Source organism: Stomoxys calcitrans, chromosome 3 (assembly GCF_963082655.1).
Source record: "Stomoxys calcitrans chromosome 3, idStoCalc2.1, whole genome shotgun sequence".
NCBI classification, from domain to species: domain Eukaryota; kingdom Metazoa; phylum Arthropoda; class Insecta; order Diptera; family Muscidae; genus Stomoxys; species Stomoxys calcitrans.
This window is the reverse complement of record NC_081554.1, coordinates 113,458,665-113,483,562: the sequence shown is the minus strand read 5'-3', so window position 1 is coordinate 113,483,562 and position 24,898 is coordinate 113,458,665. Positions and strand designations below refer to the sequence as shown.

The window sequence follows — 24,898 nt, the reverse complement described above, 5'->3', positions numbered from 1 at the left end:
TCCACATCTTGGCATTTAAAGCAGAATGTTTGGGGTCATTATCTTGATAATATTGAAAGTTATTACCAAGCCCAAGTTTTACAGCACTATCTTTTAAATTCCTCTTTAAAATGTCAATGTAATACTTATGATCCATTACTCCATTAATAATTTCAAGATTTCCCGCTCCTGAAGCCGCCATACACCCCCAAACCATTAAACCACCTCCACCATGTTTTACAGTAGCAACTGTGTTTCGTTCTTCAAGCTCTGTATTTGGTTTTCTGTACACTATGACCTTTCCATCGCACCCAAAAAGATTAAACTTGCTCTCGTCTGCAAAAATGACTGTTTTCCAAAATGATTCGGGCTGTTTTACATACATTTTTGCGAAGTTTAGCCTTTTCACTCGGTTTATTTTATTTATAAAGGGCTTCTTACGTGCAGTTCTTCCTCTGTAACTATGCCTTTTGAGTGTATTTCGAATTGTTTGTGTAGTAACTTCCTTCCCTAAATATTCCATAGTGTTTTTACGAAGAATGGTCGCATTTGTCTTCGGAGTTTTCTGAACTTGCCGCACTAGCCAACGCACATCTCCAACTGAAAGTGCTTTTGGTCGACCAGATCTTGGTTTATTGTCAACAGTTTTCGTTTCTGTCCACTTTCTGATGATGGATTGTATAGTAGATCGTGGTCTATTTAATATTTCACTGATAGTTTTTTGAGTTAAACCATTCCTGTGGTGTTTTATTATCAAAACTTTTACCTCATCAGAAACCTCGTTTTGCTTACGACCCATTTTGACAAAAACTATATTTTCAATGAAATTAAATATTTGCTGTCAAGGGCAAAGCCTCCTTTACTAAATAAAACAGAAAAGGGGGATTCCCAAATAATATTTGAATTTGACTTTGATGATAGCACATCAATGATGAATACTTTTTTTGTTCTGTTTTTGGTGTTATTATATAAAATTGCATTTTTTGCGCTAATTAAATTTATTTTTTGAATTTATTTTAAAACATATTACGAAAAATAAACTATTGCATAAAACTGCATTATTTGTTTACTTTAAATTTTCTTCAATTACCCAAAATAAGTGAATTTATTATCAATTTTGCTAATGATGAATACTTTTTTTGACCGCTGTATGTTGAATACTACAAAGTAGAAATTTGGGGACACGAAGAAGTATGTTTTTTCTGTATTTATGTTTGTTTTTTTAATAAATATAAAAATTAAAGTGTTGCGTTTTGTTCGTTTGTTCCGAATCAAAAGCGGCTGAACCGATTTTCATGAAATCTTACAGATGGTAGAGGTAAAATAGGGTACTTCATTTTGTGATATTCGGAGGAGGCGAACGCTCCCCTTAACCACAATTTTCAAAAAAGCCAGATCCCGGAGATGAATGCAGTTTCGCATTCATTGTGTAAAACTTTGAGGTAAAATAACCGTGTGTGACCAATATGGACATCAAATGAAAGGTACATGAGAGTAGAATACGAAACTATTTTCAAATATGGGCCATGTCAAAAGGGGGTCGCAAATACTTATGGTTGTAACGAAGCACCCCGGGTCAGCTATTAATTTATAAAGATTATTAATTTATAGAGCTTTATTTAAACTTATTCTGCCCATATGTGTACATATGTGTACTTAACAAAAAAAAAATAAAAAAAAAAATTGTTCATTCATTTCATACACTTATGAATGAAATGTTTCTGGGTTTTAATCAAGAAAATATCATCATCATTCCCACCAAAACTCACTTTGCGATTCTGAAATTCTTGATAGTCATTTTAATTAAAGCGGAACTTTGTTTATTTTATATTTTGACTTGATTTACATTTCGGTCTAACTCTTATTGTTATCGGTATAAATGTTGAAAATATATACAGACTAACCTATGGGGGTCGAATCAAATGAGCAAGGCAAACTGACGAATCTTGTAGACTGCAATTAGCCAAGTTATTGCTTTGCCAAATGAGCATCTTACAGAATAAACAATCGGGTGTGTTCTGAAACTCACTTTGGGTAGTGAAACGAAAACTTTTCACTTTGAGTTGTTCCGTGGCCTTTTTCTCCCCTGAAAAATGTGAAAAATTTTTTACACATTTTTTGGCAGGCAAATATATGTAATCACAAATAAGCACTTAATTGCCAATTTTTGGTATGTTTATTATTTTTTTCAGCTATATTTTTTAATTTTAACAAAATAGCACAAATTTTGTCAACATTTGGATGTTGGTTTATGTGGGATGGGTTTTAAACTGCTGGTAATTATTTCCTTCTATTTTTTGCTGCTGCCGTTAAAATCGGTGTTTTTTTACATTACTTGCAGACTTGTTAACTTACTTGCATACTTTGCAAAAAAAATCATGTTTTCATTTTTCGAACGGGAATTCGAAATATTGCTTTTCCCCGCTATCACAGAACAGCTAATTTTGGCAAGGGGAAAGTGAAAAGTTTCCGAAAAGTGAGAGTGAGGTGAAACACAGAACAGACCCGAATATAAGATATACATACTACTACTACTAGGCTTTAATTCATCAAATAAATTTCACTCTAAACTAGAAAATGATCACATTGTTTGTAACACTGAGTTGTTAAAGTAGCTAGTCTCCAAAAGCTCGTGAAACTTATTTTATGAATTAGTTAAGGCCATGTTAACTGTGCCAGAAGCCTTTCATTGTCTCCACCCTCAATGCTATTTTCTGTTCCAGTAAAACAGGGTTGTCAGTAAGTGGGTGACATTTCGTGTTAAGAACATAATATTAAGTAATGACTGATTTCGTCTCTCATTCCGTTGTATAAAGCGAATTAATAAGTTGTACTTAAGAAAAAAGTTTAGTCTTGTAAAATTGAAAGCAAAGAGCAACTTAAGTACCAAATATACACATGTAAATTTACAATAACTTTATTTTGTTTTAATGGATTTGTTGTTTTTCCTTTTTGTTTTCATTTTAGCTTTCACACTTCTAGTACAAAGCCCAATTGTTCCAAAAAAAGAATGAAATCGGGCAAGAAAGTGATAGAGATAAGAAAAAAAAAATAGTAAAAACAAGAAAACTTAATATAATCGTTTAAGTATACATAATTTTCACAAAATAGTGATTATTTAACTTTTCCCTAATGATTATTAACCCAAATTATAGGAATTTATAATGGGGAGACACAATATTGGATACATTTTTTTTGTGTTCAAATGGTAAAGTTAGCCTTATGATACTTTGCTATTGTTTGCAATTTAATTTTTGTTTTTGTTTCCTTTGAAGGAATGGGTGAGTTAAGTGTTTTGCCGAAATATGTCACAATGCGAGTAAGTTTAATGACGAAAATGATATATGAATTTTAGAATTGACTTGAAATTTAATGAAATTCGGGTGTACCAACCCAAAGGTATTGTATATGCACAACAAGGGTAGGTTTAAGTGTTCGAATGTTGGCACTTTCTCCTTCAATTGGTAAGAGACAGTGCAAAAAAGTGTGGCAAGCGGAGAGAGAAATTTTACAAATTTCAAGCCAATAGTTGCTTTAGGAAATCAAGTACAATAGACGCTTACCATTCTCGAATTCAAATGGCTAGAGAGCACTATATAGTTACCAGTATATTCCGACGTGGACGATGTTTTGTGTTAGCATCCACAAATGGCAACACCATTCACCTTTCAAGTTTCAGCTAATTACAATAGTTTCTTTTTAAGTTTAGATGATGAATCGGAAGATCGGTCTTTACAGATTTAAGCTTTTATAACTTTACTCAATTTCAGCTCGATGGCTTTATTTTTAAGGACTGTAGCTTGAAAACTGCAGGTTGTGGTTTCTTAAAATTGTGTTTTTTATTTATCAACTTGCTCTCTTGCCTTTTTCATATTTCTCTCTCTCTCTCTCTCTCTCTTCACCATGTCGCGATTTAATCGTATTATCGATAAAGAATCGCCCTAATAACATTTTGATTGAAAAACGTGGATGTTCTGCAATAGCAAAGAGTTTAATGATTTAGATTTTTGTTTTTTTTTTAGCAAAATTGTTAGGTTTGTGTTAGAATGAATGTTTTCCCATTTGTGTTCCTTTGTAGTTAATGTGGTGATTTCATTGTTACGTGCTATTCAAAGTAAATTGTGTTAGATAATGCTGCAATACGTCGGGTTTGTTTGTTTTTTGTTTCTGATGTTTTATGTCCCGCTCTCAAAAAGGGTATCTTTGTGTAGCTACTAATGTTAGCAGTGACTTGTGTTTGGAGTAAATAAATGAACATATACATATACATATATTTTTAATAGTTAATATGTGTGTGTGTGTGTGTGTGTGTATGCATGTAATTATATTTGTTTTATGTATATTAATATGTAAATTTCTCTTTGGATAACAGTATTCGTACGCTTACGCGCTGTATGCATCTTAAGAGGTGCCAAGTTCGAGCATAATGGGTAGGGTTGGTTTTTCCATATCTCTTGCAACAACAACAATTTACCTTTTTTCTCATGATTAAAATAAACTAAATGTAAAGGTGTGTAGTACAAACCTTCAAGAGCAATGGTTAAAAAAAAGAAAGAAAAATTAAAACAGAAAAAGGCAGATTATAAAACTATACAAATAATAATAATTTATAAACAAGAGTTAATCACAATATTACGATATATGTACGTGTAGCTGGTATTAATTACTACGCTTTGTTTGCTTGTTTGTTTTTATGTTATTTAGTTTTTGTTTTTGTTTTTTTTTTTGTATTTTGTTTTATTTAGTTTGACTAACTATAATGAACTGCATTAGTATTAGTAAGCGACGCAACTCTCAGAGCGTTGCGACATTATCACATACATTGAGATCAATGGGGATGGGGTCGGTGTATCATTAACAGTTGTTGTCCATTATGCATTATTTTGCCGTTTCACATCGTAATGCAAAGGTATCATTTAATTGTTGTTGCAATAAATATGCCCCCCTGTTACCATTATAGTTAGCTTTGGACCACCTTCAAGTTGTTGATGTTATTTTCTAAGCAAATTAAAAAACCCTTAAAGGCCATGGGCGAACAGAATCATTTGCGGCGATAATGTGCGGCGATCGCTACAATGAGACCTTTTATCTTGGTTGAGCTGGAGCCGAGGCATCCAACACCTCTTTCCTTCCAATAGTACCCGCTTAGTCGAAAGACATTGAGAGCGATTAATGTCTCGTGCTATCTAATTTTGTCTCCCTAGGCAGTTTTGCTGCATTTGAATTTTATGTTTGGGGAAATGTCTTAAAATCCTTAAAAGAAGCAAAAACAAGGTAAATAATTGATTTTCGATTTGCAAATTCAAACTTGGCCATGAACATTCTATTAGGGAACAGGGCCAAACGTCTCACATATCAATGAGCGCTTTTCGATTCAAGCTTAAGCTCAATGACAAGGGACCCCATATTATAGCCGTGTCCGAACGGGGTGCCAAAGTTTTTACATGGCATAGTACCTCGATTAAGGTATCGAAACATTCCTAAGGTACTGGTTCTGTTACTCACGAATATTGATAATTATTTCATTTTGGCATAACATTCGATGAACAAGCATTTCTTCCTCCTTTGGTCCCCCCATTTACAATCCAATCCCATGGCAGCGGCCTACATCGGCAAAGGGTGTACGTGTACGTTTAAAAAAAAATCGCGTTGAAGACGTTTTAAAATAGTTAAAGCAGTGTTAACAAAGGAAGGATGGTCTCATCCTTTCCCAATAACAACAAAATAAAATACAACCCTGATGGGAGTTTTACAACCCACTAGACTGTCAAATTGACATTCTAGCTTTCATGTGTATTATCATGGGCAGCAACCTTAAAATTAAAAGATTTGTGTTTAAAACATTAAAATTTCGTTTTTTTTTAACGCTAACACGAAACAAGCAAATAATTTCAGAGTTTAGCATAGCATCTCTTTATCGAACTGACAGAAGAAAACATAGAAACAATGACGCACAATAGGCAATCATCAATCAATTTTTGCACGTCCCAAATAGTAGCGTGTTACCTAGCTTCCGTGACGTACTGTATGTGGCAAAAAAATACTACTACTTCTCATAGGACCATATATCGTCTAAAGCATCTGGACAATTTTATTTGTATTTAATGTACCGAAAATGAACTTTTAATATATGCTGCCCGATTTAAGTTATAGCTTCAATGATAAGGAACCTCATATGTAACAAAAAATATCATGTGAGAGTGAGATTGCATTAATTTCTCTTTCTAATAAAAAATGCGACCACTAGTCATGATGTGTTGTTCAATAATCTAAGTTGGCACAGCCTGCGATCTCAAATATATGTACTTTAAATGAATTTCAAGAAACTACGGATTTAAAAAACGGGACGAAACGGCAAGATTAACAGCGAATTGACGTGAAAATCTGTGGAATTATCCAAGCGGTCACATTATAGCGATCGTAAAAGCCGAATGAAGTAATGTTTTTAAATAAACAGAAGAATTACATTTGCAAGACACTAATATTAAACACAGTAAAAGAGGAAACAAGAGAACAAACACTTAATATTAGAAATAAAATGTGTACGTGTATGTATATACTTGTATATACCTAATAAATATTTAAACAAAATATCAAAAATAATAATAAACCAGGGTAAAATACCCCAATATAAGAAGGATGAAATATGGGAGGATGACTTAGAGACAGGGCGAAGGAAAATAGCCTAAGGCTGGGATAAGGTTAGGGTCGAGTTGTATAGGAGCGGGTAGGGAACAAAGGCATACATTAAAAATATGTTTTTTTGTGGTTGGTGGTGGAAATTGTGCGGACAAGTTTATGCATGCACGTATCAAATCATTTATTATTTTCAACTCCACTTTGAGCGTCCTTGGGACTTAATTCATCACTTTCGTATATACAGTCAGCAGGTGGCGATGCTGTGGACGTCGTTGTACTGCCGTGTAATTTTTGTATTTTATGCAATGTCTCCTCATTAATTGTATGTTCAGGTGAAATATTTTCTTTGATTTCTTGTTTAACATCGGTGGGTAAAGAATCGACATTGCATTCGATGGCTGAGGTTGAGGCTACAGCGCAGGAACTTGTTATAGACGCAACTTTATTGCAACTACCGCCAGCACCGCTGCCCATCACTCCGGCCATTTCTCCATAACCGGCGGCACTGGTGCCTTCTGCACTGCTAGGGTTGTTGACAGTCGATGACGTTATTGTCGTAGTCGATGCAGTTGTCACCGACTCGTTACCAAATGATAAGTTTTGTCGGAATACCTGCTTGCTAAAATCACGAAACTGTTTGGAGGCCGCATCCAGAAATGATCTCGATTGCTCAGTTACAACTGCAGCAGCTGTGGTCGCAACGCTATTGGCCAAATCGACGTTATTGGTGCCAGCAGCAGTTAACATATCTGTGCCAATTTTTGTCCATGTAGGTGGTGATTGCTTCCGAATTGGCATTGCGTTTTTTTGGGATGCCGATTGGAGATGGTGTTCCGCAGTAGACTGTTCCAAAGGCACTAAAATGAAAAACAAAAATCTTATTAAAATATCACGTATTTACAATAAAGCGATTTGTTATACAATAGAATTGCGATAAATTGCACACCTTTAATTCGTAAACCTCACTAAATCATATAACTGGCTGATGCTCAAAAATATGTCCATAATTAGTAAAAGTTCCATGCATTTTAGTCAACTCCAAATTCACATTTTTTCGAGAATGTCTCTTATAATAATGATAATAATTAGCATATTTCGACAAATTTTTAAAATTCGTAATTTCTTATAGATATTCGGTATGAAAGTCAATTGTTATAAAAGTGATACTTCCATCAGAAAACGCCCTAATATCTTTTGCCGTTAGTGGATTGTGATGAGCTCCCCGCTTTCAAGTACTCTGTGAAAACCAAGCCAGCCCTCCCGCAATGGAGACTCTAGACAGTATTCTTCGGAGGGAGACAAAGTCGGAACAGGAACGAAGGAAGCGCACACAGCCCCTGAGTTTCATGGAGGACTGTGACTTCCAAAAGGAGACCACAGACATCAAGGAAGGGGAAGATGGTCGCTGAGAATGGTAAGGAGTCGCCCTCTTATGCCAGAGTGGCAAGGAAGCACAACAGAGATGAGCTGACTTATGCAGTCAGGGAGGAGAAGGGGGAAGGAACACTCCCATGGCAGCCGGTTGTACGTACCGGATTGACCCGATGGAATCTTCATCGGCAAGGGCTGCCGCCTCAGTGTACGTGTTCGTCTTTTTTCGTCATGGGAGAGGCACATCCCGGAGTGCCTTCTCCGTATGCTTTTGGTCCGTGCCGGGATTGAAAAGAACCCCGGACCCTGGTTCTGTTCCGTTTGCCAGAACCGCCTTCATCATCGGTCAGTGTCGGTGAGGTGTAACAGGTGCTTGGAGTGGGTACATTTCCGTTCTTGCTCTGGCCTAACTTCGCTACGGGAGTATAGTCATACTGGCTATGTCGCTAGGTGCTGTGCGAACATAGCTAGCAGTGGGTCACAAGCGTCGCCGTCGTCGGACTATGTGACCCCCCCGACCTCTCCCGTACGGCAATTTATGCAAAGACAGCACCCTAGCCCTACTATTGCCAGGCCAGTGTCGGGAAATGTATCGTTCCTGCAGTTAAACTGCAATGGACTGCGAGGCAAGATTGATGAGATTGTAGATTTTATGAGTCGGAAGAGCATATCGGTCGCAGCGATCCAGGAGACAAAGCTGACTAACACCTGCAGCTTGCACAGTTGTCACGGCTACAATGTGCTACGTAAGGATCGCTCAAGGAATGGAGGTGGGGGATTGGCCTTCGTTATACACCATTCCGTGCAGTATAGACCTATCTCGCCTGCGCTTGACGCTAGTGACCCATACATGGAATGTATGGGGGTAGCAGTCAGGTCTGGTACTGCCGAGATAGAGATATACAACGTGTATATACCGCCGGTTGGCAGCTGTGCCCCGATTAATGGCCAGGCCTACAGCCCCGACATAAGTGGGTTGCTCTCGAACCCCGGTACACGGGACGACAGGACCTCAGTCACTTTTGGCGAGTTAACCGTGACTGATCCGAAGAGATGCGCCAGGCTGTTCAACCGTCAATTTATCGTGCATCCCGAGAGAGACAGGGCAAGGAGGAGAGCCATTCGCCGTATTCGTGGTCTCCGAGCCGATGAACAGCCATCACAATTTACCGTGGGCGAAGTTACGAATGTCATCCGTGGCGCCAAATCTTCCAAGGCGTTGGGCCCCGACGGAATCTCTACATTGATGCTGAAGAATCTGGATTTACCTGGAGTTGAGTACCTTACCACTGTCCTTAACCTGTCATTGAACACTCTTATAGTTCCCGATGTCTGGAAAATGGGCAGAGTGATCCCGCTACTGAAGCCTGGTAAAGACCCGAGTTTGGGGGAGTCGTACAGACCGATCTCCCTTCTCTCACCAGTGGCTAAGACGCTTGAGGCATTACTGCTCCCGAGCCTCGTAGGAGAATTTCCATTCGCCGAGCATCAACACGGATTTCGGAGACTGCACAGCACAACAACAGCTTTGCATGCCATCACCACACACATTTGCCGTGGCTTCAATCAACCCAGGCCATGTGATAGGACGGTCCTCGTGGCATTGGACCTATCGAAGGCATTCGACACGGTCAGCCATGCCAAATTATTTGAGGATATCGCCAACACGTCCCTCCAGCCAGGCCTTAAACGTTGGGTCGCGAATTATCTGTGTGGCCGCCAGTCATTTGTGGAATTTAGGGATAAGAAGTCAAAACATCGTAGAGTGAAACAGGGAGTTCCCCAAGGCGGGGTGATATCTCCGGCTCTGTTTAACCTCTACCTATCCTCCATCCCACCTCCTCCAGACGGCATAGAGATCGTATCATATGCGGACGACTGTACGATCTTGGCATCAGGCCCCCCACCCATTGATGACATCTGCGATAGGTTGAACGTCTACCTCAACGAGCTTGCCTCATATTTCGCTGCAAGAAATCTGAAGATATCCGCCACCAAATCCTCAGCCACACTGTTCACTACAAATACGCGTGAGGTGAATTCTGAGCTGACTGTGATGGTCGATGGAGAATTGATTCCGACCATCAAGTGTCCCAAAATACTTGGCGTCACATTTGACAGCTCCTACACTTTCTCCCCACATGCCACAGCAATCTGCAATAAAGTCAAAAGTAGAAACAAGGTCCTCAAGTCACTCGCTGGCAGCACTTGGGGTGCAGACAAAGAAACCTTGTTGACCACGTACAAAGCAATTGGCCGGTCTGTGGTAAGTTATGCAGCGCCAGTGTGGTCACGTCAGCTTTGTGACACGCAGTGGAATAATATTCAGATCTGTCAGAATGCCGCCCTCCGAACTGCGACGGGCTGCCTCCTTAGTTCTCATGTGGACCACCTCCACCAGGAGACAAAGATCCTACCAGTGCGAAGACATAACTACATGCTGTCTAAGCAATACCTTTTGGGCTGTTATCGCAGAAATCATCCAAATCATCATCTTGTGGATAGATACCCACCGCCCAGAAGCCTTAAGGTAGATCTACATGATCTAGAGCGTGAGGTCCAGCGCTACAAGAGAGAACCTCTAGATCAAGCGGCATATCAAGCGGGTCTGAACAACATTCATGCAGACACGGTAGCAGACGCGTTAACTGGCTACCGAGTGAATGTAGTCCTTGGAGAACGACCGCCACCCATTGCACCCGAAGAAATCGACCTCCCCCGGCAAACCAGAGTGATTCTGGCTCAATTACGTTCCGGCAGATGCAGCCGCCTCAATTCCCACAGAGCTAGGATTGAGGCCGACGTGCAAGATGTATGTCCCGACTGTAACCAGGGACCGCACGATACACGTCACCTGTTTAACTGCCCGGCCAGACCCACTCGACTCAGACCCAGATCCCTGTGGACGCACCCCATCTTAGTCGCGGAGTTCCTGGGTCTTGACACTCAACAGAATCAAGCAGACGAAAGATAGTACACAATAAACTGCTACAACAACAACAACAACTCCTTGTGGTTTGCATTGATCAAGTCTCCGTGACATGTTTGGTCAAGGCTAAAGGCATGGCGCACTACGGTTGGGAAGACTAGGATAGGCAAAAATCCTCATATTGAGACATTAGGGCGTGCAGTGGCAGGTGACTCAATACCGCCCAACAAATAGGGGGCTGACGACGAGACCATTACCGACTGTCCCAGTAATAGAAAGACTAGGATAGGCAAAGATCCTAATTTTGAAAACATTAAGCAGTGAAGGGGCGAGAGACTCAACACAGCCTAACGAACAGTGACCAGACGATGGAACCATCAAGGAATTTACCAAGATTCGGAGGACTAGGATAAACAAAGGACCTAATACTGAAACATCAGTCTGTGTAGTGACAGGAAAGTCAAAGCATCCTAAAGAAGCGTACGATGACACCATCACCTACTCCCAAGTAGCCCATTTATTCAACATTTGGAAGACTAGGATAGGCAAAGATCCTAATATTGGAACATGAAGCAGTGCAGGGACGGTAAACTCAATACAGCCTAACGACCAGGGACCCGACGATGGAACCATTACTGACGTTATGAAGATTCGGAAGTCTTGGATAGGCAATGAACCTAATACTGAAACATCAGGCAGTACACGAAATTCAATGCAGCCTAAAGAACAGGGAGCGAACACCCATCACCCACTCAAAAAAAGCCCATTTAATGGAGGACCAATGATTGAGATCATCCAAATAAACCTTCGCCGGAGCGAGACTGCTACAAACGCTCTGATGGAGAAAACCAGCAAGTGCAGGTTATTAGATTGGAATATTTTATTGAAGTAAATTTGGAAAAATATCTCGAACATACAAATTCATTCATACAAATTCATTGCCTAGTAACATAATAACAATGAACGATACAAGTAAATATTTATTTGTTAAACATATATTTCAACACTTTCCCATGTTTAATTACTTAATATTTAAGCGATTGCATAAGAATTGTGAACGAGTCTTCGGTAAGGTTTTGGTCATTGGATCTGCTAGTTGATTCTCAGATGAAACCCGCCACGTTTACTTTGCACCTTCTGTGACCTTTTCTCGTATGAAGAATGCTTCTAATCAATGTGTTTTGCTCGTTTATGAAATACTGGGTTCTTTGATAGACGTATTGTCAATCTTTATTATTGAAATATCTAATCAATGTGTTTTGTTCGTTCATGAAATTCTGGGTTCTTTGATAGACGAATTGCAGCCGTATTGTCAATCTTTATTATTGAAATGTCCTTATAATTTATTATGTTCTTGTAAACTCGTTTAAGCCATATTTCTTCTTTTGCGGCTTCACTTGTGCTTCAGTTGTCGAAGTTGACACTGTTGGTTGTCGTTGACTCATAAAGCTCCACCTGCATAGGTTGCAATAACACCTGTTGTAGATTGTACTGTACTGACACATCCGCCATAGTCAGCATCACTATAACATTCTAATATCTTGGGTCCTTCTTTATTATAAGCAAATTCAATATCTATGTTACCAGCAATATATCTGAATACTCGCTCGAGCCTTTGAATATCTTCACCAGTGTAGTTGTCAAGACACCTTCATAGATAACCGACACTAATTGCCAAATCTGGTCTTGTTCCTAGCATCAAATACATCAGAGCACCTACTGCTTGTCTATAAGGAAACTCAATTCGTGGTTTTCCTGATTTTGAAATGCATTTGACTTCTCCATAGGATTGAAACTGGACGACACTCTGAGAAATTAAATCTTTCCAACATTTTCTTGGCATAAGAGTTTTGAGAGATTCTATTTTGATCATCGCTGGTTTTCAATTTTCATACCAAGAAAGTATGATGTCTCATTAGAAACTATCTTGAACTCTGATTTTAAACTGTCAAGAAAATGCTCCAGTTCTTCTTTGTCTGATGCAGCCACTAACCCACCGTCGACATAGACATAGCAAGGATTAACTTTTTATCATCTTTCTCTCTTATAAACAAACAGCTAGCTGCAGAATTGGCCTTAAATCCAAGTTACTTAAAGAAATCTCCCATTCATTTGTTCCAATATCGTGCTTCAAACCATAGAGACTTCGTTTTAACGGGCGACCTCTATATGGTACATCGCTAAAACCTTCTGGCTGTACCAATACACGGTCTAGTTCAATTCACCATATAAAAATACAATAGACACATCGAATTGTGACAAATGTAGCCTTTCAGTTGCAGCAACACTTAGGACAGAGCGTATACTTGACATTCTTGCTACTGGACTGAAAGTTTCATCATAATCTACGCCTTCCTTTTGTTTAAATCCTTTTATAACCAGTCTTGCCTAGTACTTTTCAATGCTGCTATCTGACTTCGTTTTCACACCATATACTCATTTCAACAGAGTGCCTTTGCTCCTTTAGGAAGATTCGTGAGTACCCAGGTTTTGTTCTCAATCAATGAATTCATCTCTGATTTCATGGCTTGCATCCAGGCTTGCATTTGTGGATTTCTACTTGACCAATAACACCGCTACTTTTGATAATAATATTGATGTTCGGAAATTCTAATCGGTGAGGTTCAGGATAGAAGTGTCTCCATGGAACACTCTTTCTCTGACCATCGTTTAGGTTTACAATAGGTTTAGAATGGCACGGCCAGCGCCGAATCGGATAAGCTTACGTAATAAGTTGATAACAACTGTCCAAAATTCGTAAGACTACTCAGAAGAAAACGTGGGCAATATAATTTAGATTGTCCAAGCATAGAAGACATTGACGACAATGTCAACAGGATTACGACTGCACTGGTGAGGTCCTTCGAAGATAGTTGTCCTCTTCGGGAAAGGAAATCAGCCCAAGAAAAACCCTGGAGGAACGGGGAGATTCGCAATATTGGGAAAGAGGTCTGCAGACTTTTTAACACGGCTCAAGGAATACAATAAGATTACCAGAGCGGCAAAACGTGCCTCCTGGAAGCTTTCTGCTAACAGGTCGATAGCTTTAATGACGCCGCCAAGATAAAAAGTTTCTCTCAAAAACCCATACCCAAACTGAACTATTAGTAGACGACATGGGAGTGAGAGCAGAAACAACGGAGGACATGTTGAGGCTTTTGATGAAAACGCATTTTCCACGGGATACGACGGGTCTAACGCAGACACCGGAATCTTGGAATAATGAGGTTGATCGAAGGTTTATCATAACGGAATTTATGGTCAAGGAAGCCTTGAGGAGCTTCAAACCATATAAGTCACCCGGCCCGGATGGAATATTTCTGGCGTTACTACAAAGAAGACCGACTAGGACTTGCATATACTCCGAAAGCCTGCAGGAGGCAAGGGTGGTGTTTATACCCAAGCCAGGCAAGGCAAGATATGCGATAATAAGCCTTACGTCCTTTCTACTCAAAACCATTGTGGATATCATGATAAAAAATACGACAACCATTGAACAGCAAATACAAACAGCATGCCTATGTCAAGGAAAGGTCGGTGGAGACTGCCCTGCACGAGGTTGTGCATAAAATAGAAGAATCCTTCGATGCCAAAACGTACACCCTGGCGGTATGCATTGACATCGAGGGGGCTTTTCACAATGTGCGGACCGACACACTGATTCAATCTTGAGACCAGTACCGGGTGGACCCGGTCCTTAGAGACTGGATAAACCATATGTCAAGGAACAGGTGGATAAATTGTGTCCCATGGCATAAATATAAGAGAGAAAGTGGCACAAGACACGCCACAGGGGGGCATTTTATCGCCACTCCTATGGGTGACCACCATAAATTGCCTATTACGGATGCTGACTCAGGAGTGATTTTAACTCGGCTGCTACGCAGACGATGTTATAATATTTCTAAAGGGTAAGGATCCGAACGAGCAATGCAGAAGGGCCGAAAGCGCCTTGCATATGGCATTTGACTGGGCTAGACCCAGACGTCTCAATGTTAACCCAGAGAAGACTGAAATGAAGTTGTTCCAATTTAACGCACCACGTTTCCTCAATAAGACGATTTCGATATCTGACCAAGTTAAATACTTAGGTGTGATCTTGGACAGGAAACTGAATTGAAGAAGGCTCACAGATGTTGGACACTATGTAGACGGGCCGGGTGCTCGTAATGGGGCCTGAATCCGAGGACAGTCCACTGGCTCTGCAGGAGCGTGATTAGACCAATACTTACTTACGCCTCAGTAGTTTGGTGGACTGCGATGGAGAAAAATTGCAAATTAAGGATAATACAACAGGTACAGAGAACATGTTGTCTTGGTATAGACGGAGCGATGAGGACCACGCCCACGGCAATGGTTTCCGATCGGATACCTAAGATGACACTTGAGGTCTGGTATTAAAGCTAGAGGACAGAGTTGGCCTGGGCGTCAGCATTGAGAACCCATGGACTGAGATCTGTTTTCGGACAGTAAACTGGCCATCAGGGCAATAACAACCAGGGAGTTACGAACAGTCTTAGAGTTTAAGAAGGAGACTAACGCTTTTTCTGGGAATAGCACGATCCGCATCGCTTGGGTGCCGGGCGATAGCAAAGTAGGCGGAATGAATGAGCAGACGAGTTGGCTGTGAGGGCTATAGGACTGCTGTCGATAAACTTGGTAAATCCGAAGCCTTCCGGGTCGACGCAGTCCGAGTTAACGGTGTGGCCGACGAACACTGTGAAACAGTCAAAAGGACGACGAAGATCCTTTGGGGATATCTAGATTGTGAGAAGAGGAGGATATTACAGAAAGGAAGAAGGAAGAAGATCAGTATAGCTATTGGTATTATAACGGGACACATAGGACTACGAGCTCACTTATGCAAAATCGGTGCGGCAAGTGATAGCATGTGGGGAAGGTGATAAGACGTTGGAGCATTTCCTGTGTCATTACCCAGCTTTCGCAGCCAACAGACACCGGAACATAGGTGCGGACACAATACTAGACATGAACGAATTTAGGGGCGTGCTATGGAAAACAATTAAGGATTTTGTAAGTAACACGGAATTTCTAACCTAGATTTTCTTTTTCGAAGTTACTTTGTAGTATTAAGAGTGCACAACAATCCGATTACTGGCTTAGGTATATGCCCATAGTGACATGACAGGCTTCAGTAGCGGAATCACTCTGCCCATTTTCCAGACATCGGGAACTATAAGAGTATTCAATGACAGGTGGGAAGGAACTCAACTCCAGATGAATCCAGATTCTTCAACATCAATGTAGAGATTCCGTCGGGGCCCAACGCCTTAGAAGATTTGGCGCCACGGATGAGATTCGTAACTTCGCCCACGGTTAATTGTGATGGCTGTTCATCGGCTCGGAGACCACGAATACGGCGAATGGCTCTCCTCCTTGCCCTGTCTCTCGACAATAAATTGACGGTTGAACAACCTGGCGCATCTCTTCGGATCAGTCACGGTTATCTCGCCAAAAGTGAATGAGGTCCTTTCATTGCTCCAAGTGTTCCAGCCACAAATTCCGCTTATGTTCGTTGACTACCCTGTTTATTTCCAGATTCAGCTCGGGTGGTCGGTCGATGGTGAGAATTATGGGGAGGTGGTCTGAGCCCAAAGAGATGACGGCTTGCCAGGATATGTCATTCAGGAGATCAGGGGATGCAATTGAGATGTCTGGCGAGCTGCTGCACCTCCTCGTAATCCTAGTGGGGGCATCCTCATTCACCGTGCAAAACGTGGAGCTATCTATCTGCTCTGCCAAAGCTATGCCACGCTGGTTGTTACCTAGGGGAGAATGCCATGACGTGTGATGCGCATTAAAATCCCCTAGACCCAGACGATTAAGGCCAGATAGCAACCCACTTATGTCGGGGTTGTAAGCCCGGCCATTAATCGGGACACAGCTACCAACCGGCGGTATATACACGTTGTATATCTCTATCTCGGCAGTACCAAACCTGACTGCAACCCCATACATTCCATGTATGGGTCACTAGCGTCAAGCGCAGGCGAGATAGGTCTATACTACACGGAATGGTGTATAACGAAGGCCAATCCCCCACCTCCATTCCTTGAGCGATCCTTACGTAGCACATTGTAACCGTGACAACTGTGCAAGCTGCAGGTGTTGGTCAGCTTTGTCTCCTGGATCGCTGCGACAAATATGCTCTTCCGACTCATAAAGTCCACGATCTCATTGATCTTGCCACGCAGTCCGTTGCAGTTTAACTGCAAGAACGATACACTTCCCGGCACTGGCCTGGCAATATTAGGGCTAGGATGCTGCCGTTGCGTTATTTGCCGTACGGGAGAGGTCGGGGGGGTCACATAGTCCGACGACGAGGACGCCGAAGGCGACGACGGCGACGCTTGTGACCCACTGCTGGCTATGTTCGCACAGCACCTAGCGACATATCCAGTATGACTATACTCCCGTAGCGAAGTTAGGCCAGAGCAAGAACGGAAATGTACCCACTCCATGCACCGGTTACACCGCACCCACACCGATCGATGATGAAGGCGGTTCTGGCAAACCGAACAGAACCAGGGACCGGGGTTCTTTTCAATCCCGGCACGGACCAGAAGCGTGCGGAGAAGGCATTTCGGGATGTGCCTCTCCCATGACGAAAAAAGACGAACACGTACGCTGAGGCGGCAGCCCTTGCCGATGAGGATTCCATCGGGTCAATCCGGTGCGTACAACCGGCTGCCATGGGATTGCTGATGTTGTTGTTGTAGCAGTGTGTTGTTCACTGAGGCGACAGCCCTTGCCGATGAAAGACTCCGTCGGGCCAATGCGGTACGTACAACCGGCTGCCATGGTATTATGCTGATGATCTTCACATGTTTTTGAAAGGTAGTTCGATCTGTAGTCTTGAGTCTAATATAAATATGGTGCTTGAAAGAATACGAGCTTGGCTTGGTAAAATAACCCATATGTGAATACAGCTAAGACTAAAGCTTTGCTTTTTAACCCCAATTCTTATGTGGGTCGTGTAGTAAACATGCATATTCATGGTCAATCAGTTGAATTGTCAACAACTTAAAATGCCTTGACATAGCGTTTGATAGTAGGCTTGATTTTTCTGACCACACAAGTAATATGTTTAAAAGGGTCCTTATTTCACTACGTCGGATATGTAGCGTAAATATGTATCTTCCAATCAGTGTGAAAAGAAAACTTGCTTTTGCATTACTCATTACTCAGATCTTTGTTATGGTATTGGGGTTCCCGCAGCAACGACCCAAGGTAATTTTGTAAGGATAACAAAGATATATACAATAATATGATTCATCGTTTTGTTTACAATGTGTCGGATTGCGGGATACTGTTTTTGAGAGCACCGTTTTCTGATTATGTGAATATTAATTATATCTGGTATTCCACCACTCCTTAGTAGAAGGTTTTTATTTTCTAGGTCAAGTAAAAATCCGTAAATATTGTTACACCGGATAGCTGCGATCGTTACAGAACGCTGTTTTCCGTTAGCAAGATTTTGGAATATATTGACTATTGAATTACGACATTTTTTTTTCAAAATTTCAGACATGATTGGATCTGTCTATATCATTTTTTCTCGGTTGCATTAATTAAATATTGCATGCTGGAAAAGCATCTCCTATGATATTTCTATTGCTGAGTCACCTGGCTGGGGAGCCTTTTTTGTTACGATTATTTTTTAATGTCTGTTTGCGCTTTCTTTTGTCGGTCCGGCTTAAGACATTTGTTTAATGCTTTCTATTCAAAGAATAGTATAGCAAAAACATTAAAAAGTCAGCGAAAGTGTGTTGTTGATAAAAGCATTTCTTGATCGAAATCGACGAAAGATACAACACAACAAACTGCCACATCAACAACAACAACGCCCGGGTGGGAGATGGTAGATTAGAAGATGGTTAAAACAAAAGAAAACGAAAATGTCTTTAGCAAAAAAGTTATTGAAATGTTGTCTTTAAAAATATTATTTCTGGGTGGGTCTGGACCAAATTTTTCTTAAGAGAATTTTTCACTGATATGCTTTCTTTACAGGAATTTTTCCAGTATGTTTTCTCTTTAAAAAAAATTTTGTTACAATTTTGTCTAAAAAAATTCCCTTTAGAAAAATGTCATTGCAATTTTGCTTATATACAAATTTCATTACAATTTTGTCTGTAGAAATGTATTATTGCAATTTTGTTAAAAAAAAATCATTGAAATTTTGTCTTATGAACAGAATAAGATAATTGAATGATTTAAACGGCATATGACAGAGGTGTGTTTAGCCTATCAAATGATAGCTTAATAAATGGAAAAATGGTATCTAAAATGGTAAGAGAAGTATTTTTTTTTTTTTTTTAATTTTTGACTTTTTCTCCTTTTTAAGGCTTTAATATTTAAAATTATCAACCAAAACTTTAAAAAAAAGTTTTTTAAATTTTCTGTAAAATTTTCATCAAAATACAAATTTTGCCCATGAACATGGTGGGCATGCCTCTAAGGAACAGAGGCAAACTTCTCACATATCAATGAGTGCAGTCCGATTCAAGTTTAAGCTCAATGATAAGGGGCCTCCTTTTTATAGCCGAGTCCGAACGGCGTGCCGCAGTGCGACACCTCTTTGGAGAGAAGTTTTACATGGCATAGTACCTCACAAATGTTGCCAGCATTAGAAGGGGAAAACCACCGCGGACATTTTTTTCTGATGGTTTCGCCAGGATGCGAATCCAGGCGTTCAGAGTCATAGGCGGACATGCTAACCTCTGCGCTACCGTGGCCTCCTTTAGCCTTTTCATCATAATTCGCAATTCATTTTTTTCTGAAATTATAAGTTGTAGCGTATAACATTTTTATTTTTCGGAGAATCTTGTAACCTTTCCAATGGTATAATCAGATTTGCAACTGGTAAAGAAATATTGCTATAATTCCAAAAATGCCGAAGATACCTTGACTGTAGTCTTAAAATTTTGTATCTCTAATATATTATAAAAAGTTATGGATGTCTGGATAAGACATGTATGCAAGTTTTTTGTATGATTTTAAGAGCTCTACCTTTCGCAAAAAGATAGGACTGTGAATGCCTATTTGGCAACACTTCAAAATTTTAAATGCTAGAGGTTACCTAAATTCACGCCCCATGTTGTTGTAATTGTTCGTGTAGATGTTCTTATCCGTTCAACAAGTTGAAACTGCAGGTCTATAGAAGCGGTGGAGTTGGGGAATCAGTAGATGACTCAGCATTTGTTGCTGAACACTTGTCGGAGGAACTATCGACCACATCGCTAAAGTCTGGCGGATTGCAGGAGACTGAAAATCCCCCTGCCACAATCAACACAGGTGGGGATGCCATCGAAACGGGTCTGGATAAGACATCTATGCAAGTTTTTTGTATGATTTTAAGAGCTCTACCTTTCGCAAAAAGATAGGACTGTGAATGCCTATTTGGCAGCACTTCAAAATTTTAAATGCCAGAGGTTACCTAAATTTACGCCCCATGTTGTTGTAATTGTTCGTGTAGATGTTCTTATCCGTTCAACAAGTTGAAACTGCAGGTCTATAGAAGCGGTGGAGTTGGGGAATCAGAAGACGACTCAGCATTTGTTGCTGAAAAATTGTCTGAGGAACTATCGACCATATCGCTAAAGTCTGGCGGATTGCAGGAGACTGAAAATCCCCCCTGCCACAATCACGACAGGTGGGGATGGCATCGAAAAGGGACCCGACAAGCCCTGTGTGTGTGGGTCACAAAGTTGGATTGGGCTCAAAGTGTGCGCCAGCGAGGAAGCACGGAACTCAGAAAGTACGTCGACAGCAGCAGTTAGTGAGACATCTAAGGAGAAATCGTCCACACCGCAAGTGCCCAGTGACCTGAGGAAGAGTGGTTCCACAGCTCATCATGACAAGTTCTAACGGATCTTGTGAGGATGAATTCCTAGTGGAGTCAGAAGACGAGGCTAACACAATAGTGGTGGAAGTTCTGAATCCTGACTATGGTCCGGTATCTACACATAAATCTCCGCCATTGTAAGGCCTCTTCGGCGGCACTAAAGGTCCTTCTGATGGCTGGGGGATTTGACGTGGTTCCTATCCAGGAACCATGGGTGTGTAGAGGAATGGTTCGTGGACTAAGAATTCCGGGAATTAAACTTCTCAAGGGTACGGGGAATGGGAGACACAGAGTGTGTATTCTTGCAAAGGGTAGTCTAAATGTTTTTCTTCTTCCATCGCTAAGCACTGAAGATTCAGTAGTAGCCAGCCTTGAAATAAACAAGTCTCATTACTGGCTGGCTTCCCTATATATGGCACACGATTCGTAGATGCCGCCTTCAAACCTTAAGTCGCTGGTTAAAGCCGCTTCTGTAGGAAAGAAAAGCCTCATTATAGGAAGTGTTGCTAATGCACATCACCAGATATGGGGAAGTTCGGATGTCAACGAAAGGGTGAGCTGGTTATTGAATATATATATTATAAGTTGCAATCTGACGATTTGTACAATAATAAAGAGAATAAACCGACCTTTATTACCAGGAACAAGCAGGAGGTACTGGATATTACCTTTGTATCGGAAGATATAGGTGGAAGAATTTGCGACTGGGAAGTGTTGGATGACCACAGCTTCTCTGATCATCGTTCTAATAGTTTCAGCCTTGGTGAAAATACTGCAGAAGTGGTCCCTCGGCTAAACAGAAGAAAGGCGGATTGGGAGAAATTTCGGCACAAATTCTGCACGTCTATCATCCGTGGAAACTACGGATGATATAGACATAGTGGTCAATCGGATCACGAAGGCCCTGAATGCCTCGATTGTATCAGCATCCCCTATTGCCAAGCCATTTATTTTTCCCAAGGGCAAACAGCGACCGTCATAGTGGACCCCAGAGCTGGTTAGTCTAATTATGACTGCAGAAAACTCTTCAACAGTGCAAAAGCAACAAGAGCACCACACGATCCGGACATCTATAAGGCTAGGCTAAGAAAACATAAGGGCGAGCTGAGAGGCTCAGAACAAATCCTAGGTTGAAGATAGGATATACTCTGTTTGTATCAGAATGTCATATATGCCTGTGGGATGGAGGAACACGAAGGTCATTTTTATTCCGAAAGCAGGAAAAACCTACCACACGAAGGCAAAAGATTTTCGTCCTATTAGTCTAGGAAGACTCTTGAGAGGTTCATAGAAACATATCTTAGGGTAAAGATCCCTGGGGATCGCCTGTCTCGGCAGCAGCATGCATATAGTAAAGTAAAGCAGCATGCACTGAAACAGCCCTTCACGACCTAGTCGGCTGCACAGAGGGTTCTCTCGTTGTCGAGGAATATGCAATGGTAGCATTTTTTGACATTGAAGGTGCTTTCTCTGAAAGAAAAAGGCGTAAAACTGGTCACGTATGCTGATGACGTGGCAATTACCGTAAGGGGAAAGTTTCCCAGCACTCCAAGGGATAAACTTCAGGAAGCTCTACGTACAGCAACAAAGTGGGCTACCGAAAGTGGTCTGTGTATAAATCCGTGCAAGACAGAAGTAGTTCTTTTCAGCAGGAGATACAAGTTGCCTACAGTGGTACCTGTCTCCTTGGGTGGAGAGAATGTTCCATTTACAGTAAGCGCAAAATACCTGGGTGTTTTGCTGGACAGGAAATTGAACTTCAAATCCAACATTTTGGAAAGGGCAAGAAAGGCCACTCTTGTCCTATGCACGTGCAAGAGAGTCATTGGCAAAAGTTGGAGATTTAGACCGCGTGTCATGCAATGGGTATATACTGGAGTTGTCCGGCCTATTATACTATATGGTGTTGTGGTCTATTGGACGGCGCTTCAAAAATCCACCTACTGCTCAATACTTAACCGGATCCAAAGGATGGCTTGTTTGTGCATCACAGCCGCACTGAGGACGACACCATCTGATGCACTGTATCTAATGCTACATCTTATGCCTCTGGACGTTGTGGCTAACCAAATTGCAGCGACCATTGCCGTGAGGTTAAGGGAAATTTCTCATTGGTCATGTGGCGGCTACGAACAAGGTGTTATCCTTGATACAATATCCAATGTTCCAGGTAGTGTGGATTACACCCCATCTGAGCCGTTTTTTGATAAAAATTACTGTACCACTATTCCTGATAGAACCAATTGGAACTACAATATCCCTGGTAATAGAAGTTACAATGACTTCTATATGGATGGTTCCAAACTAAACGACTAGGTGGGCTTTGGGGTGTACTCTATAGATCTAGAAATAGTCATATCGTAAAGGTTACCCGACCACTATAGTGTGTATCAAGCGGAGATCCTTGCAATTAAGGAAGTTGTGGAATGGCTAAGATATAATGTCATTACGACGATTGGTATAAAAATTTTCTCAGACAGCCAGCCAGCCATAAAATCCCTGGAGAACGTATTTCTGAACACAAGAACTATCCTCGACTGTTGCAGATCTCTCAACGGGATGGCTGAACCGTTCAAAATTCACCTGTTCTTGGTGCCGGGCCACAGAGATATCCCAAGGAAGTGTAAAGCGGACGAGCTTGCGAGACTAGGAACTATCCTACACATTCCAGGGATACTGGAATCTGTGGCTATGCCTCCAGCGACATATAAGCTAAACTTTCATGACCATTCCCGAAGGAGAACGAATGATAGATGGTCACAAAAGGGGGGCTGTGAACATTCCAAATCTATGCGGCCTAATCTAGACTTGAAAAGGTCTACTGCTTTGCTGTCATTGGCTAGAACAAACGTCTCAGTCATTGACAGACCGAAGGTTGCCAGCAACGACTTTTGCAGAAGCTGTGAGGACATCGAAGAAGAAGAGACTATAGAACACCTTCAGCGTGTGTGTCCCGCACTAGCAGTCAGAAGGAGTTCCACCTTAGGTTCTCATTTCTTTGAGAACCTGTCTGATTTCGCGGATGTGAACATTCGCAAGTTATTGGGCTTTTTAAAGCGATCTGGATGGTTCAACAATAAGAACTAAAAGGCATCTTCCTTCTTCTGTTCCTGTGGTATCGCAATGGACGAAAACGTCTGGAGCAAAATTTTCCTTTGAAAATTTATTTTCGACAATTAAATACCTTTTTGTGAAATACCACGCGAAAATAGTATATCGCCTGACTAACAGTTTAACAATATAAGTGCCTTTATCTGAATCCCATATGATCTTTATTGGTCTACGAATTTAAGTTTGGATGTAAGGTGTACTCTATTCCTAAAAGGCTTTACTTCTGCCCGATATTCTCATGATGTCTGATTTAGGGGTGTTTTCGGGGTTGAGGTGGTCCCCCAGACACTTGGCCCTGAAAAATATCAGCATCGTGCTTTTCTCTGAAATATCATTTTTTAAACCCCATATTGTCATTTGTTTAAGGGGAGTTTTCAGGATGAGGCGTCCCCCAAACACATGGCCCCAAAATTGGTTATCAAATTCGTTTTCTAATCTCAAATACCATTCATTTGAGCCACATATTGGCATGGGGGTGTTTTGGGGAATACCAAATACAGTCAGTAAAAAAATTTTTGTTTGTTGGGTATTTTATTTCTTTGGAAAAAGGGTAGTCCCCTTTTCCTTGGTCCCGAAAGTGGGTAGCAATTCTTGATCTACCCCCCCAATACCTTTCAATTAAACCCCACATTGTCAAGGTCGGTTAATATGCTCGATTTAGGGGTGTTTTGGGGAGTTGGGTGGTCGCCCAAACACTTAGCCCTGAAAATATATTAGCAACGTGCTCTATTCTAACTCAAATTCGTTTTCTAATCTCAAATACCATTTATTTAAACCCCTTATTGCAAAAGCCAGCAAATATATCCAGTTTGGGGTATGAACCCTAAAAACTATGAATATCTAGCTCCACTTTCTTGAGTGTCCGCTGTCTTATTTGGGGGTTGTTATGATGGTGGGACGTCACCTAGACAGTTGGTCCCGAATGTTGATATTAGATTCATGGTCTAATCCCAAATACCTTTCATTTGAGCCCCATTTTTTCATAGTCGGCAAACATGACCGTT

At 41.1% G+C, this 24,898-nt stretch overlaps 1 protein-coding gene across 2 annotated transcripts in view; it reads right to left on the bottom strand.

Annotated features, from left to right (window-relative positions):
• Positions 1 to 1,773: 1,773 nt before the first annotated feature.
• LOC106093830 (serine-rich adhesin for platelets) overlaps positions 1,774 to 24,898 on the bottom strand; it is a 104,721-nt gene continuing 81,596 nt past the window's right edge. For both annotated transcript variants that reach the window (XM_059364591.1, XM_059364592.1), the window contains exon 6: positions 1,774 to 7,475. In XM_059364591.1, coding sequence (XP_059220574.1) covers positions 6,796 to 7,475 — 680 coding nt within the window. In that variant the 3' untranslated portion in view covers positions 1,774 to 6,795. The remainder of the gene's footprint in view (positions 7,476 to 24,898) is intronic.